The sequence below is a fragment of the Montipora capricornis genome, chromosome 11, assembly GCF_036669925.1.
Source record: "Montipora capricornis isolate CH-2021 chromosome 11, ASM3666992v2, whole genome shotgun sequence".
Taxonomy (NCBI): Eukaryota; Metazoa; Cnidaria; class Anthozoa; order Scleractinia; family Acroporidae; genus Montipora; species Montipora capricornis.
In genome coordinates, this window is record NC_090893.1 from 13,862,595 (window position 1) to 13,874,708 (window position 12,114).

At 39.9% G+C, this 12,114-nt stretch overlaps 1 protein-coding gene and 1 non-coding gene across 2 annotated transcripts in view; one reads left to right on the forward strand and one right to left on the reverse strand.

The window, feature by feature from the left end:
• Positions 1–1,374: 1,374 nt before the first annotated feature.
• Positions 1,375–1,447, forward strand: Trnat-ugu (transfer RNA threonine (anticodon UGU)). Its single transcript has one exon. It is a non-coding gene; the product is annotated as a tRNA-Thr (tRNA).
• Positions 1,448–7,226: 5,779 nt separating this feature from the next.
• Positions 7,227–12,114, reverse strand: part of LOC138024489 (voltage-gated potassium channel KCNC1-like) — a 5,054-nt gene continuing 166 nt past the window's right edge. The window contains exons 1-3 of the mRNA XM_068871699.1: positions 11,590–12,114; positions 10,693–10,840; positions 7,227–9,394 (exon numbers count right to left, since the gene is read on the reverse strand). The exon at positions 11,590–12,114 is cut by the window's right edge and continues 166 nt beyond it. Coding sequence (XP_068727800.1) covers positions 8,430–9,394; positions 10,693–10,840; positions 11,590–12,114 — 1,638 coding nt within the window. The 3' untranslated portion in view covers positions 7,227–8,429. The remainder of the gene's footprint in view (positions 9,395–10,692; positions 10,841–11,589) is intronic.

Genomic DNA, 12,114 nt, shown 5'->3' on the forward strand with positions numbered 1-12,114 from the left:
ATCGCTTCCTTCCGCCACGTTTGCACGACGAAACAACAAAGCGCTCAACAGTTGAAGAGTAGTTTCTTTCCTGCTTGAAAAGGGCGTCATTAACTCTTATTTAGTAGGGGCAATCGGAGAACTTAAGCCTGACAAAGAATGTAGCAGTTTTCAAGAGAACCTCCACTTCTTGTAGCGGGTAATAAATTTAATGCGGAGAAAATTATGGTTGCAATCAAATTTAGGTGAATTCTATTTAACCAAAAAGGAGTTTGCATCAGAAAAAATGGCTTTCCGAATCGTTCATTCAGCTTCCTCAATGCTCCAGGGTGCCTCTATCTGAAATAATCATTGAAGTTTTACGGCTACTCTAGTGTTCCAACTCCAGGATTTTAGTTCTCTTTAACAGAACCCCACCCCCAGATCCTTTTTGCAAATGCCTTATTCTGAAGAGGCGCAAGTGTATGACGGGGGAAAGGAATGAGCAGCTGTAGCAGCACCATCATTATGGAATGCTTTGCCACGTGAAATTAGAAACGCTCCGTCTGTGTCTTTTTTTAAAAGTAGATTAAAAACTTTCCTTTTTAGAAAAGCTTTTTATAATAGTTAAATTTAGCTGTTTTAAGTGTTAATTTTAAAGTTTTGTAAGGCGCCTTTGAACAGTAGGATACTGGTGCGGTATAAATCTTTTATTATTATTATTATTATTATTATTATTATTATTATTATTATGATGATGATGATGATAACAAAGAAATTCATCTTACAGTCACTCGAATATATTCTTTAAGAACAAGTGTGTTACAAATGGTGACTTACCTGTCGACGTTAAAATATCTTAGATCAATGAGCTAACAGTATACTGCGCTAATTTTAATCAATATATTACCGAACGTTGACTAGTTATTCTGGATAAAGAGGTGTAGTTTCTGAAGAAACTGTGGTGCTGCGTATGCGCCGGTAGGGAAGTGAAACACAGAAAAGAGTTTATCAACCGAGCTGATATGGTAAATTGGCCACCGTAAAAGAAAGTCGAAAGGTCAGCTTTCAAATTTCTCTACTGAGGTCATTTTACCATATCAACCCAGTTGATAAACCCATCTCTGTGTTTAATAATGATCTCGATCCCGTTTTGCACGCTGTAGTGCTTAAAGTGTCACCGACGCCATCCTATCAGTTGCGATTTTGGGCTCAGCAAACAAGTTCATAAAAGTAAGGAGTTTCTTTTTTGTTAACTGTCATCCAGCCTTCGGTCTTGTAAACCAGGGGTCGAAAGTTCAAATCTCTCCGGGGGCTCTACTTCATTGTTCCTCCTTTTGAACGAACAAAACTTTTCGTCTTAATCTTTCAATCTCGTCCCGTCTTAAGCTCACCATCAACGGAAAATGTCATCCAGCCTTCGTAGCTCAGGGGTTGGAGCACTGGTCTTGTAAACCAGGGGTCGAAAGTTCAAATCTCTCCGGGGGCTCTACTTTATCGTTCCTCCTTTTGAAGGAACAAAACTTTTCATCTTAATCTTTCAATCTCGTCCCGTCTTAAGCGCACCATCAACGAAAAATGTCATCCAGCCTTCGTAGCTCAGGAGTTAGAGCACTGTTCTTGTAAACCATGCCAATGGTAGGCTCTCATTGTTTCGTGAAGTTGTGTTACGCCTTCCCGCTCAAGTGACGAAAATACCTGACAGCCACTCGTACTTCTACGGAATTTACAATAGGCCTTTTCACGGTTTCTAACGCCATCTTGGTTGGGGGGCCATCGCGTCTTTAATTACAGTGCATGTATGGGATTTTGGCCGAATTCAAACCTCTATAACTCCGCTGCAGAAAGGCAGATTTCAAAAAAATGTTTTTCGTCATTTCATTAATATCATTAATATCATTCACTCAACGGAAAATTGGATCATTGCACAAGGCACAACGTGTGAAACTTGGATATTAGAAATCTCATGTCGCTTCAAATTTCCGGCGGGAATTTTGTTTACAAGGGTTTATATGAAATTTACAAATTTCGTTTACTGTAATTATAGCTTGATTCTGATTGCCTTGCTTCACGAAAATAATCTCAATACAAGTACGTTTTGAGAGGTATTCTCGCTATCCACAACCACCATACCTTTAAGGATTTAGGAAGGGGGTAGTTTCTAAAGAAGCGAATCAGACGAAGGGCTAATGCTCGAAACGTCAGCTTTTAGAATCTCTTTAAGGATTTATACTGGTTCGAAGTCGGCAAAATTCCCATACATTCACTCTCATTTAAGCCGTGTTTGCCCCCAACCAATATGGCTTCCGAAACCGTGAAAAGGTCAATTTCCGTATCGGGATTGCGCATGAACGTGAGGGATCGTGGGGAGAGAGAGTTGGTTTAGAGGTGTCAGTAGCGGTAGACAAGACCTATTGATAAATTACTCTCTGCCCCCCACAGGGGGGACCTGCAAAATTCAAAATAGTATCCAAAGTTGTACATATAACCTGAGATCAGGCGTTCTTTTCTTAAAGAAAAGATCGCCTGATTGCAGGTTACTGTCCATCATGCTCGGCAACTTTAGGGCAACTTTCCCGATTTCGGGCACCTTTATTTGTGTCGAGCAACGCCTTTTATTTTAAGACAATAAAATCAAAGTAAAACAAAGGAAACAGCCTTATTATTAAGCTTTAGATGTCGTTTGCTTCGTTTTGGTGTCCATGTTCACGTACACGTTGCGTTTTCTTGTTATAGGGTAACCAATGCTCTACAAATTTAATTTTCATTTTTCAACTTTATTTTCTTTGTATTAGTAGTAAATAAAATTGAAAGTTGTGGAGCATTGCTTACCCTGTGGATATTTAAATGCAATTCAGCTGGTCAGCGGTGCGTGAAAGATATGGCGGACAATTCGAGTGAATCTCAACCAAAGAAAAGATCCCTTGGAGATGGTATGGCATGTGACTCTTTGTCTTGGTAATTAGCCTCTTTTTGCGGAAAATGTATGGGAAGCAATGTTGAAATTTTGGAGCAACTTTTAAGCAACTTGCTGGAAAATTTCGAGCAGCTTTTTCAGTCAAAAAATTGGAGCATCTTATGGGCAGCCTCATGCAATTGTATCTGCATCTCATTTAAGACAAAAATTTGTTGTTCTCTGCCTTCTTCTTCAAAGAAAGTGAATCAACTTACTTTGACTTATTTCACTATCATGGTGACGGGAATTTTGCTTTCATTTAATCTGTTGCCGTCGAAGCAATACAACGTAATCACGGCGACCATTGGGTGTCTGCATGGTCTCTCTCTTTCAGTCCAACAGCTACCAAATGTTCTCTACTCAGTAACAATCCGGATTTCAGGCATCACTGATTTTCTTTAATATTTTATCACTTTGCGCCACACACAGCATATTTTTGAGGAGTGAAGCATCAAATTTGGACTTCAATCGTACAATGACGTCCATCAAAGCTTTGAGCAGAACTTATAGAAGGAATTACTCTAGGCATATGTAATGATTTAATTCCTCCCAAATTTAAGCCATGTCATAAACCAAATATTTTACATAGGGAGCGTCATTAATAGGGATAACGTCTGACGTTTACTTTTATGTATCTTTTACTTAATAAAACATGATTTGATTTTGATTTTTTACTCGGACTCTCTGAGTAAAGATGATCTGTAACTCCAATATCAACTATATCTTTAAGCGCAAATTTGCTCAGCGTCATAGTGAATAAATGGTCATGTTTGAGGTTGGTTATGCATTCATGAACAATTCGTGGACTCTGATCAGCTCTTACGATAAACATTCCAAACACTTAGTTTTGACCGCACAGGGAAACAAAGAACACACGATAGAAAAGGTAACTGAAACGCTGCAGTGGTAAAGCGAAATAACGCTGGGCGGACAGGATCACCGAACAACATGGTGCCAAAACCTCTCGGGAACAAACATTTCAACGAATATCTCTAAAAACAGCTGTGTTGACATGAAATTTATTCGTTTATGCTCAGTGAAAACCTAAAGGCAATGTATCTACATAACTGAAATGTCATGACATGTTAAGCCGGTGGGCGTGGCGTGGAAAAACACGCAAGAATCCGTACTTTAAAAAAGAAATAAACAGGCAGTAGCGGACGCTCTCGCTTAACTTATGCTTGAACTTATTTAGAACTATTGGTTCTATTTTAAAGCACAATCCTGAACTGACTTCAAACACTTGAAACAATACTGAATACCTGAAACCGCCTTTGATGCACAATCATCCTTTTCAAGTCGTCACCTAATAATTCTTGATTATTCCTTCAAATGCATGTAAATGGTGGCAGCTAGCACTGAGATGAAATCTTTTAAAATTTGGATCATTTAGAATTAAATAAAAAGCAATAAGTTGAGACCTTAGAAAAGTTATCACCAAGCTCTTCAATCCGTGATCTCTCAACCAGAAAATGACTCATGTCACGTTTTAAGTCTTCCCATGCAATCGCTTCCTTCCGCCACGTTTGCACGACGAAACAACAAAGCGCTCAACAGTTGAAGAGTAGTTTCTTTCCTGCTTGAAATGGGCGTCATTAACTCTTTGTTTATTTATTTATTTGGTGCTTCTTATTTAGTAGGGGCAATCGGAGAACTTAAGCCTGACAAAGAATGTAGCAGTTTTCAAGAGAACCTCCACTTCTTGTAGCGGGTAATAAATTTAATGCGGAGAAAATTATGGTTGCAATCAAATTTAGGTGAATTCTATTTTACCAAAAAGGAGTTTGCATCAGAAAAAATGGCTTTCCGAATCGTTCATTCAGCTTCCTCAATGCTCCAGGGTGCCTCTATCTGAAATAATCATTGAAGTTTTACGGCTGCTCTATCGTTCCAACTCCAGGATTTTAGTTCTCTTTAACAGAACCCCACCCCCAGACCCTTTTTGCAAATGCCTTATTCTGAAGAGGCGCAAGTGTATGACGGGGGAAAGGAATGAGCAGCTTGATGATGATAACAAAGAAATTCATCTTACAGTCACTCAAATATATTCTTTAAGAACAAGTGTGTTACAAATGGTGACTTACCTGTCGACGTTAAAATATCTTAGATCAATGCGCTAACAGTATACTGCGCTGATTTCAATCAATATATTACCGAACGTTGACTAGTTATTCTGGATAAAGAGATGTAGTTTCTGAAGAAACTGTGGTGCTGCGTATGCGCCGGTAGGGAAGTGAAACACAGAGATGGGTTTATCAACTTAGTTGATATGGTAAATTGGCCACCGTAAAAGAAAGTCGAAACGTGAGCTTTCAAATTTCTCTACTGTGGTCATTTTACCATATCAACCCAGTTGATAAACCCAGCTCTGTGTTTAATATCTCGATCCCGTTTTACACACTATAGTGCTTAAAGTGTCACCGACGCCATCTTATCAGTTGCGAATTTGGGCTCAGCAAACAATTTCATAAAAGTAAGGAGTTTCTCTTTGTTAACTGTCATCCAGCCTTCAGTCTTGTAAACCAAGGGTCGAAAGTTCAAATCTCTCCGGGGGCTCTACTTCATTGTTCCTCCTTTTGAAAGAACAAAACTTTTCGTCTTAATCTTTCAATCTCGTGCCGTCTTAAGCTCACCATCAACGGAAAATGTCATCCAGCCTTCGTAGCTCAGGAGTTAGAGCACTGTTCTTGTAAACCAGGGGTCGAGAGTTTCACGTTTTCAACTTTTTGGTGAAAGTTTCTTTTGCTTATTTTTGTTTTTCAAGATTGACGTCTTCTCATGTAAAGTTCTGCCGAAAATCTGCTTTGAACAGCATTTGGGGGTAGACAAATAAACTGCTTGGTTAATTGTTAATCTTAGATTAGCGTTAATCGGCTTTTGAGGAACTGGGCCCAGGTCCCTCCGGGGGCTCTACTTCTTTGTTTCCCTTTCCAACGAAAGGAAAATTCCGATCTCGTTTTAGCCAACATAGTGACATAACAGGGACACTGTATCCACTTCTGATAGTACTGATCTAATCACAGGTTCGACATGCTCCGCCACTCTTCGTATTTCATTGGTGGAGTGCAAGTCTCGTAAACCAGGGGTCGAGCGAATCTCTCCGGGGGTCCACTTTTTCGTTTTCCTTTCCGACAAAGCGATTCCGATAAAGGTTTAGTTTCTAAAGAAACTGTGGTGCTGCGCATGCGTCGATGGGGTAGTGGAACACAGAAATGGGTTTATAAACTGAGTTGGTTTTGTAAATTGACCACCGTAAAGAAATGTGAAAGCTGACGTCACAGCAAATTGAAGAAGGTCCACTAATTAAAAACTTTATCTATAGTTGTTTTACTTAAGAAATCTAGAGGTATGATAACTGTCATACTAGTGTAACCTTTTTTTTTCCGGCGGGACACGCTTTAAGTTTACGTCTTCTTGATTTTTTGTAATTGAACTCGGTTAGAGAGAGGTATGCATGACTACACAGTCATAGGCCGTGTTCACATTAGGTCTCCATTATGATCAAATTATAATCGAATTAAATATGACTTGGGTTCACATCAACTAATTACAGTCCCGGCTTATAACTGAATTATAATTACTTCAAACAACCTCAAAGGGATTGTTTGAAGTAATCACAGTGCGTAATTGAACAAAATGGCGAACACGTGGTGGTATTTTCGGAAGCTGTCCTTGGTTCTCTTTTCGCCTCAAGCATGGTGATGATAATCGAGGTAGCCACGCTATACGGCGCCATTTTGTCTCACACTGCGAGGTTATCCTGCCTATTGTATTTAATTTTTCGCAGATCTGAACAGAACCTCAAGTGAATAAAATTGAATGGAGAATGATAGCCTGAATTATACTTCAGTTGATTATAATTAACATTGAGTGTGAAGACGGCTATAGTTCCAATAGGCCATTTTCGAGTTCATGTCTGCCTCCTCTTCAAAGTGAATCTAAGTGCGAAGTTTTGCTCATGAAAATTAGTTTTCTTTCATATGTAAAGTAGAACTAATTACCATCGCAAAAACTTCGCACTTAGACTCGCTTTTAAGAGTGTTTTGTGAAGGGATAATTGTTGTTTCTCACGTAATACCATCATGCATAACATTGATGCTTCGTGATGCTTTACGGTAATGCAGTGTTGTAGAGTGAGACGATACAGTTTCTTGATGAGGTTGAAACTGGTTTGAGCCACCTTAAACCAGAGTTGGACTAAACGTTCGGAGTGAATGGCTGAGGGAAAGTGCTCCTTTTGTAACGATATCTGCGGATGATTCAACTTTCTAGCCTCCTTGAGTAGGGACATTAACCTCAGTTGGGCACCTTCTGAAAGTCTTGTTTATAAATTTTATGGAACGTTAGTGCAAAATCTCTGTAGTCCACGGAATCATATTGCCTGGGGTGTTGCACAGTGTTGTCAGTAATAATGGTAATTCTAATTCAAGTGTCTAACAATGCTTTATCAAAATTGTTCATGGTAATCAAGAACCCATCACCCCAGGGCCAGTTATCCTAGACAATATATTCACGTCTCGCTTGGGTCCACAGTCCTTTCTTGCGATTCGATTATTTTAAGCAAGTTTCAAAATTTACACGTCCTCAACAAATTCAATTAAATCAGTCCATACCCCTAACAATAAATAAATAAAGACCAAAGCGAATCAAAAGTGCAGCAATGCCTCATCGAAGACAACTTAGACATTTTTCGCAATGGAATGTGAAAAACATCAGTAAACAGACTGAAAAGACAGCTCGCTTTGTTGCCAACAAAGGCAGGCCTCTATTGTTATATTTCTTCATGTTGTGTCCGTTTTGCATACCCTGTTGCGTGAGATTGAAAAATGATCAAACATTCTGGGAGCCAAGAGCTTAGTCAAAACAATTCTATTGTTTCCTGATCATCGAAGTGTACAGCGGCAGTCTTGCATCGTGGTTTGCATAGTTTCCGCCATGGCATTTAAGTCGTTTGCAACATTTACTGCATCCGTTTAAGCATAATAGCCAACGCCATACCGTACTAACATTATTTGGCAAACAAAGTTGGAAATTGTTGAGGCCATTTGCACTACTGTATGTGGACAACAAAATTAAACATCTGTCCAACAACCTTGGGCCAACGTTGTTGGAGCAGCTGCTGTTTACACACCGTTTGCCAACACCATCCAACATCTTTCCAACCTCCTCGGGACAACAGCAACACCACAATTTATTGGATCTATTTGCAACTCACAGTCGACACTATTGAAAATACGTCCAATATCCTTGGCCAGGGCTAAACGATTGTTGGGAGTTGTGAGGTCCGTTTGCGGAGTAACGGTCCGCGAGCACAGTGCATCTGCCAAACGTCCTTAGGCCAACATTGGTGGGAATTTTTGGAAGCATTTGTACTCCACTGCCAAAACCATAATAACATTTATCTTGGCTCTCCAAATTACATGCAGAATAAGCTCTTTGTCTGAACGAACTAAGTAAATCAAATGAAACATTAATTTGATGAAATGGGAAAACAAGTAAACCATGTTACGTTTCTTTACACAAGAATACTATCTCTTCTAATACTTGCTTTTCTGCTAAGTGGGGGACCAGTTGGAGGAGAAGCTGCCACCGTTTGCCGCAAAGGTATCGAAGGATCTTGGGATACCTGACACGCACAACTTGGCGACTTAGGGAATGGAGGATCGTTGGACGTCTCGAAAACGAAACTGCCGCCATCGCGTTCACAAATTTGAAGTCGGTTAGGAGATCGGTGATAACCGCTGTCTGAATTATTTGAGATGACCATGGAATCCGTTTGGCTGGTTCTGAAGGCTAATACGGTGGGCAGTGTTTGGTAATCCACTTCAAAACTTCGTTTCTTCCTGGGAATCTTAAGTTGTGCCTGAGCCAGGTTGTAGTACAGGGAGAAGGTGCTACCGATCACAGAAGCAGAAGTTGAAAGAATAATAATACCACAAATAGAAGCGATACCACCAATGATCTTGCCTGAAAGGGATTCTGGGACAATGTCACCGTAGCCCACCGTTGTCATGGTGATGATTCCCCACCACATGGCGTTTGGAAGGTTGTGAAACTGGGCCTGAGATTTCACAGTGCCCCAGTCCGTTTCGGCGTATAGGGCGAGGCTGGAAAAGATAACAACAGGAATCAAGAGGATCAAGAGAAGAAGAAAGAGTTGATATCGACTTGCCTTCACTGTTTTGCCAAGAATCTGTAGATCGTACAACAGCTTGAAGAAACGAAAGATGCGAACCACTCGAGTTGTGTTTAGCACTTCGATCAGTGTCGTTCGCTGAAACACAAGCAGAAGGTACAGTGGTATGATAACCAACAAATCAATCCAGTTTTGCAGCTTCTTTGCAAATTGAATCTTGCTGGGACAGAATACCAGACGCAATAGGAATTCCAAGGTAAACCAACCAGTGCACACCGAGTCTATTATTGTCAGCACCTCCATCGGAGTCCGGGAACCAACCGATTTTGTACTTGTCTCTGTTGCTGAAAAAAAAAAAGGTTAAAAAGTTACCATCACTGCAAAGCGACCCTGTTTGAACTTGGGGTCAAAGTTTAAGATTTCCTGATCCATTTCTTAAAAGTTAAGTTAGAGGTTCGAAACAGTACTGAAGTCAGTATGTGACTGATTTACCAATGGATGGGCTGACCGTGAGGAGCTAACAGAGGGACAGTCAAAATGAATGACCGACTACCCAACAACTATGTCATGTTCAACTGTAATTTCAGCCTTCGCTAAAAATGCGTTTCAGTGCGTCCACTGAAACTAGGGCCACCCAGATAATGAAAATAATAGAACCAGACGGAAGTACTGAAACATAAATTCCAACATTTTCACATCTAGCGAATCAAACGTCCAGTACAAAACAATGAAATCCCAACTTGTTCGTTGACCGGTGATGCTTACGAAACTATGGGGTCGGTTACTGTAAATGTCAAGTTCAAACCGTTAGTACTTTGGCACATTTAGGGGTTTAAGGAGTATGAAATAGAAGAATTATTATAAACTACATTCAATCACCAAGGGGTTGTTGGCTGATTTAGAAAATAGATCGAAACAAAATCTGTGTAAATAAGTGTTTCTCGTAAATTTGTATCGGGAAAGTGCTTCCAGTCATCCAGTGTTTGCGGAGTTGACGCGTGTTAAAAAAGCCCTTCAAATGGTCCTTCGAAAATTGTCCGGTACATGCAGAACTGCTCAGAAACCATTAAAAGGGCTTTTTTTAACACGCGACATTATTCAAACCCTGTATTAGGCACTTTGCCGATATACATTTACGGTTGACACTCTCACACAGATTTTGTTTTCATTTTTCTTTCTATCTCAACTAATTTGATTTGTGTTCAGTGTCCTCAAATAGTGCCCCAATGCTAAACACTGTCGACAGTTAAAGTGGCTATGTCACACAAAATTATTTAATTTCACGACACCCGAAAATTAGAATGAAACATTGCAATAACCAATACAAAACTGTTGAACAGCATGAAAGAAATGGATCAAAAGGTAAAGAGAAGCATGGATGAACACAAATGAACAAGATTGAAACGGATTGCTTTTGATAATCTGGAAAAAGGTCGGCCCGACAGTTTTCAAGTTGCAAATCACCTGGATAAAGGTCGTTTTCGCTGTGAATCATCTTGTTTGTGTCGTAACGATAATTTGAATTTATCAGTAAAGGAATTCCACATTACCATTTTCGAGTTTTAAACTGGAGGTTTAAACACCCCAAAGTAACGAGACAAAGCCGCTTTAAATAAAGTTTATTATCATTATCAGTACTTACTGTAATTTCTCTGTGTTAAATTTCTTGCTGGGAGAGTAACATTTCGCGTTTCAACCTCCTCTCTTTCGCCCTTGAAGAACTCGACAGTCCACAGACAAATCGTGAATATGGAAGTAACAATGAAGGCCAAAGAAACCCAGGCGAATACCTGTGACAAAGATCAACAGCCCATTTCCGAGTTGCTGCATGCCTCAGTTTGGAGCACAACCAATTAAATGAAAATGAGTTGCGTATTCTAATGCAAATCAAACTCATTTTCCTTACAATAGTTGAGCACCAAGACTCACTCCGAAACCGAGGCAAACAGCAACTCGGAAATGGCCTATTAGAAAAAAATGACGAGCTCAGTAATCTGCAACCCCGTTCTCGTTTCGTATGGGAACGAGGCAGAGTAACCATATATAGCTATTGCTGAACGAATAGAGTCCTGGGTCTGGAGTCCATTGGCTAGAAGCCGTTGATTATATGAGCAGTCCTCCACCAAGAGTGCGAAAAAAAAAAGGAAACTTAAAACATTTGGAAGTTTTTGTCTGTATGCCTACCCTTTATTTTATTCAATAACCGTTTGAGTAGTAGTTTCTTCGTATTTTGCTGGTGCCTATAACTCTAACAAATCAATCCGTAGGTGCCATCAATACTTATTCAATAATTTTCTCTTGTCATTAATTTATGAGTATTTTCATTTTTAAATTTTGTTTCTTGTGTTTTATGGTTTAGTTTTGGTTGTTTCATATTCTAAATTGCAGAAACAGTGAAGAAGGTAAACCAAAAGTCCTTATAACGACTTTGTATTCGCAGATGCGGTTTGCGGTTCGGAGAATGTACCCTGATGAAATTACTTGTAAGCCTGTAAGTGCCAACTATATCACTGAATTATGATGACAACAAAAACTATACCTTTGCTGTAGAAGACGAATATGGATCATCTAAGATCTCCCATATGATAGTCTGATGCTTTTGCCACCATGTCAAGTTAGGATCGTTGAAAAGTCGCTCATTTCGCGACTTTTTGGCATCATCTTCATATTTCGGCCTAAAATCCAAAGCCTGCAAATTTTCCTGAGCATCTCTGTGTTTTGTGTAATTCGGCCAACAGCAGGACTCCATTTGTTGCTCTTGTAAGCCCCAATAAGCCATTTCTTGCTCGAACAAGGGACCGCAGATACCACGAGGACAGTGCAGTTTGCCCGTTTGTAAATAATTCAAAACTTGTGCGAAGACACCCGGATGGCGATCGAAAAAGTATTCACCCGTCTCGGGATCATAGTCCAGCTTTGAGCGATTGTCAAGAATACTAGCGAGCGGAATTTCTGGAATATTCTTCAGTGTACTTATGTAGGGTTCGAAACGTTTACCACCAACATTAATGATGACCCTGTCGCGTATATCTTTCTTTGCTCCAAGTGTTTCGCGTCGATGTGT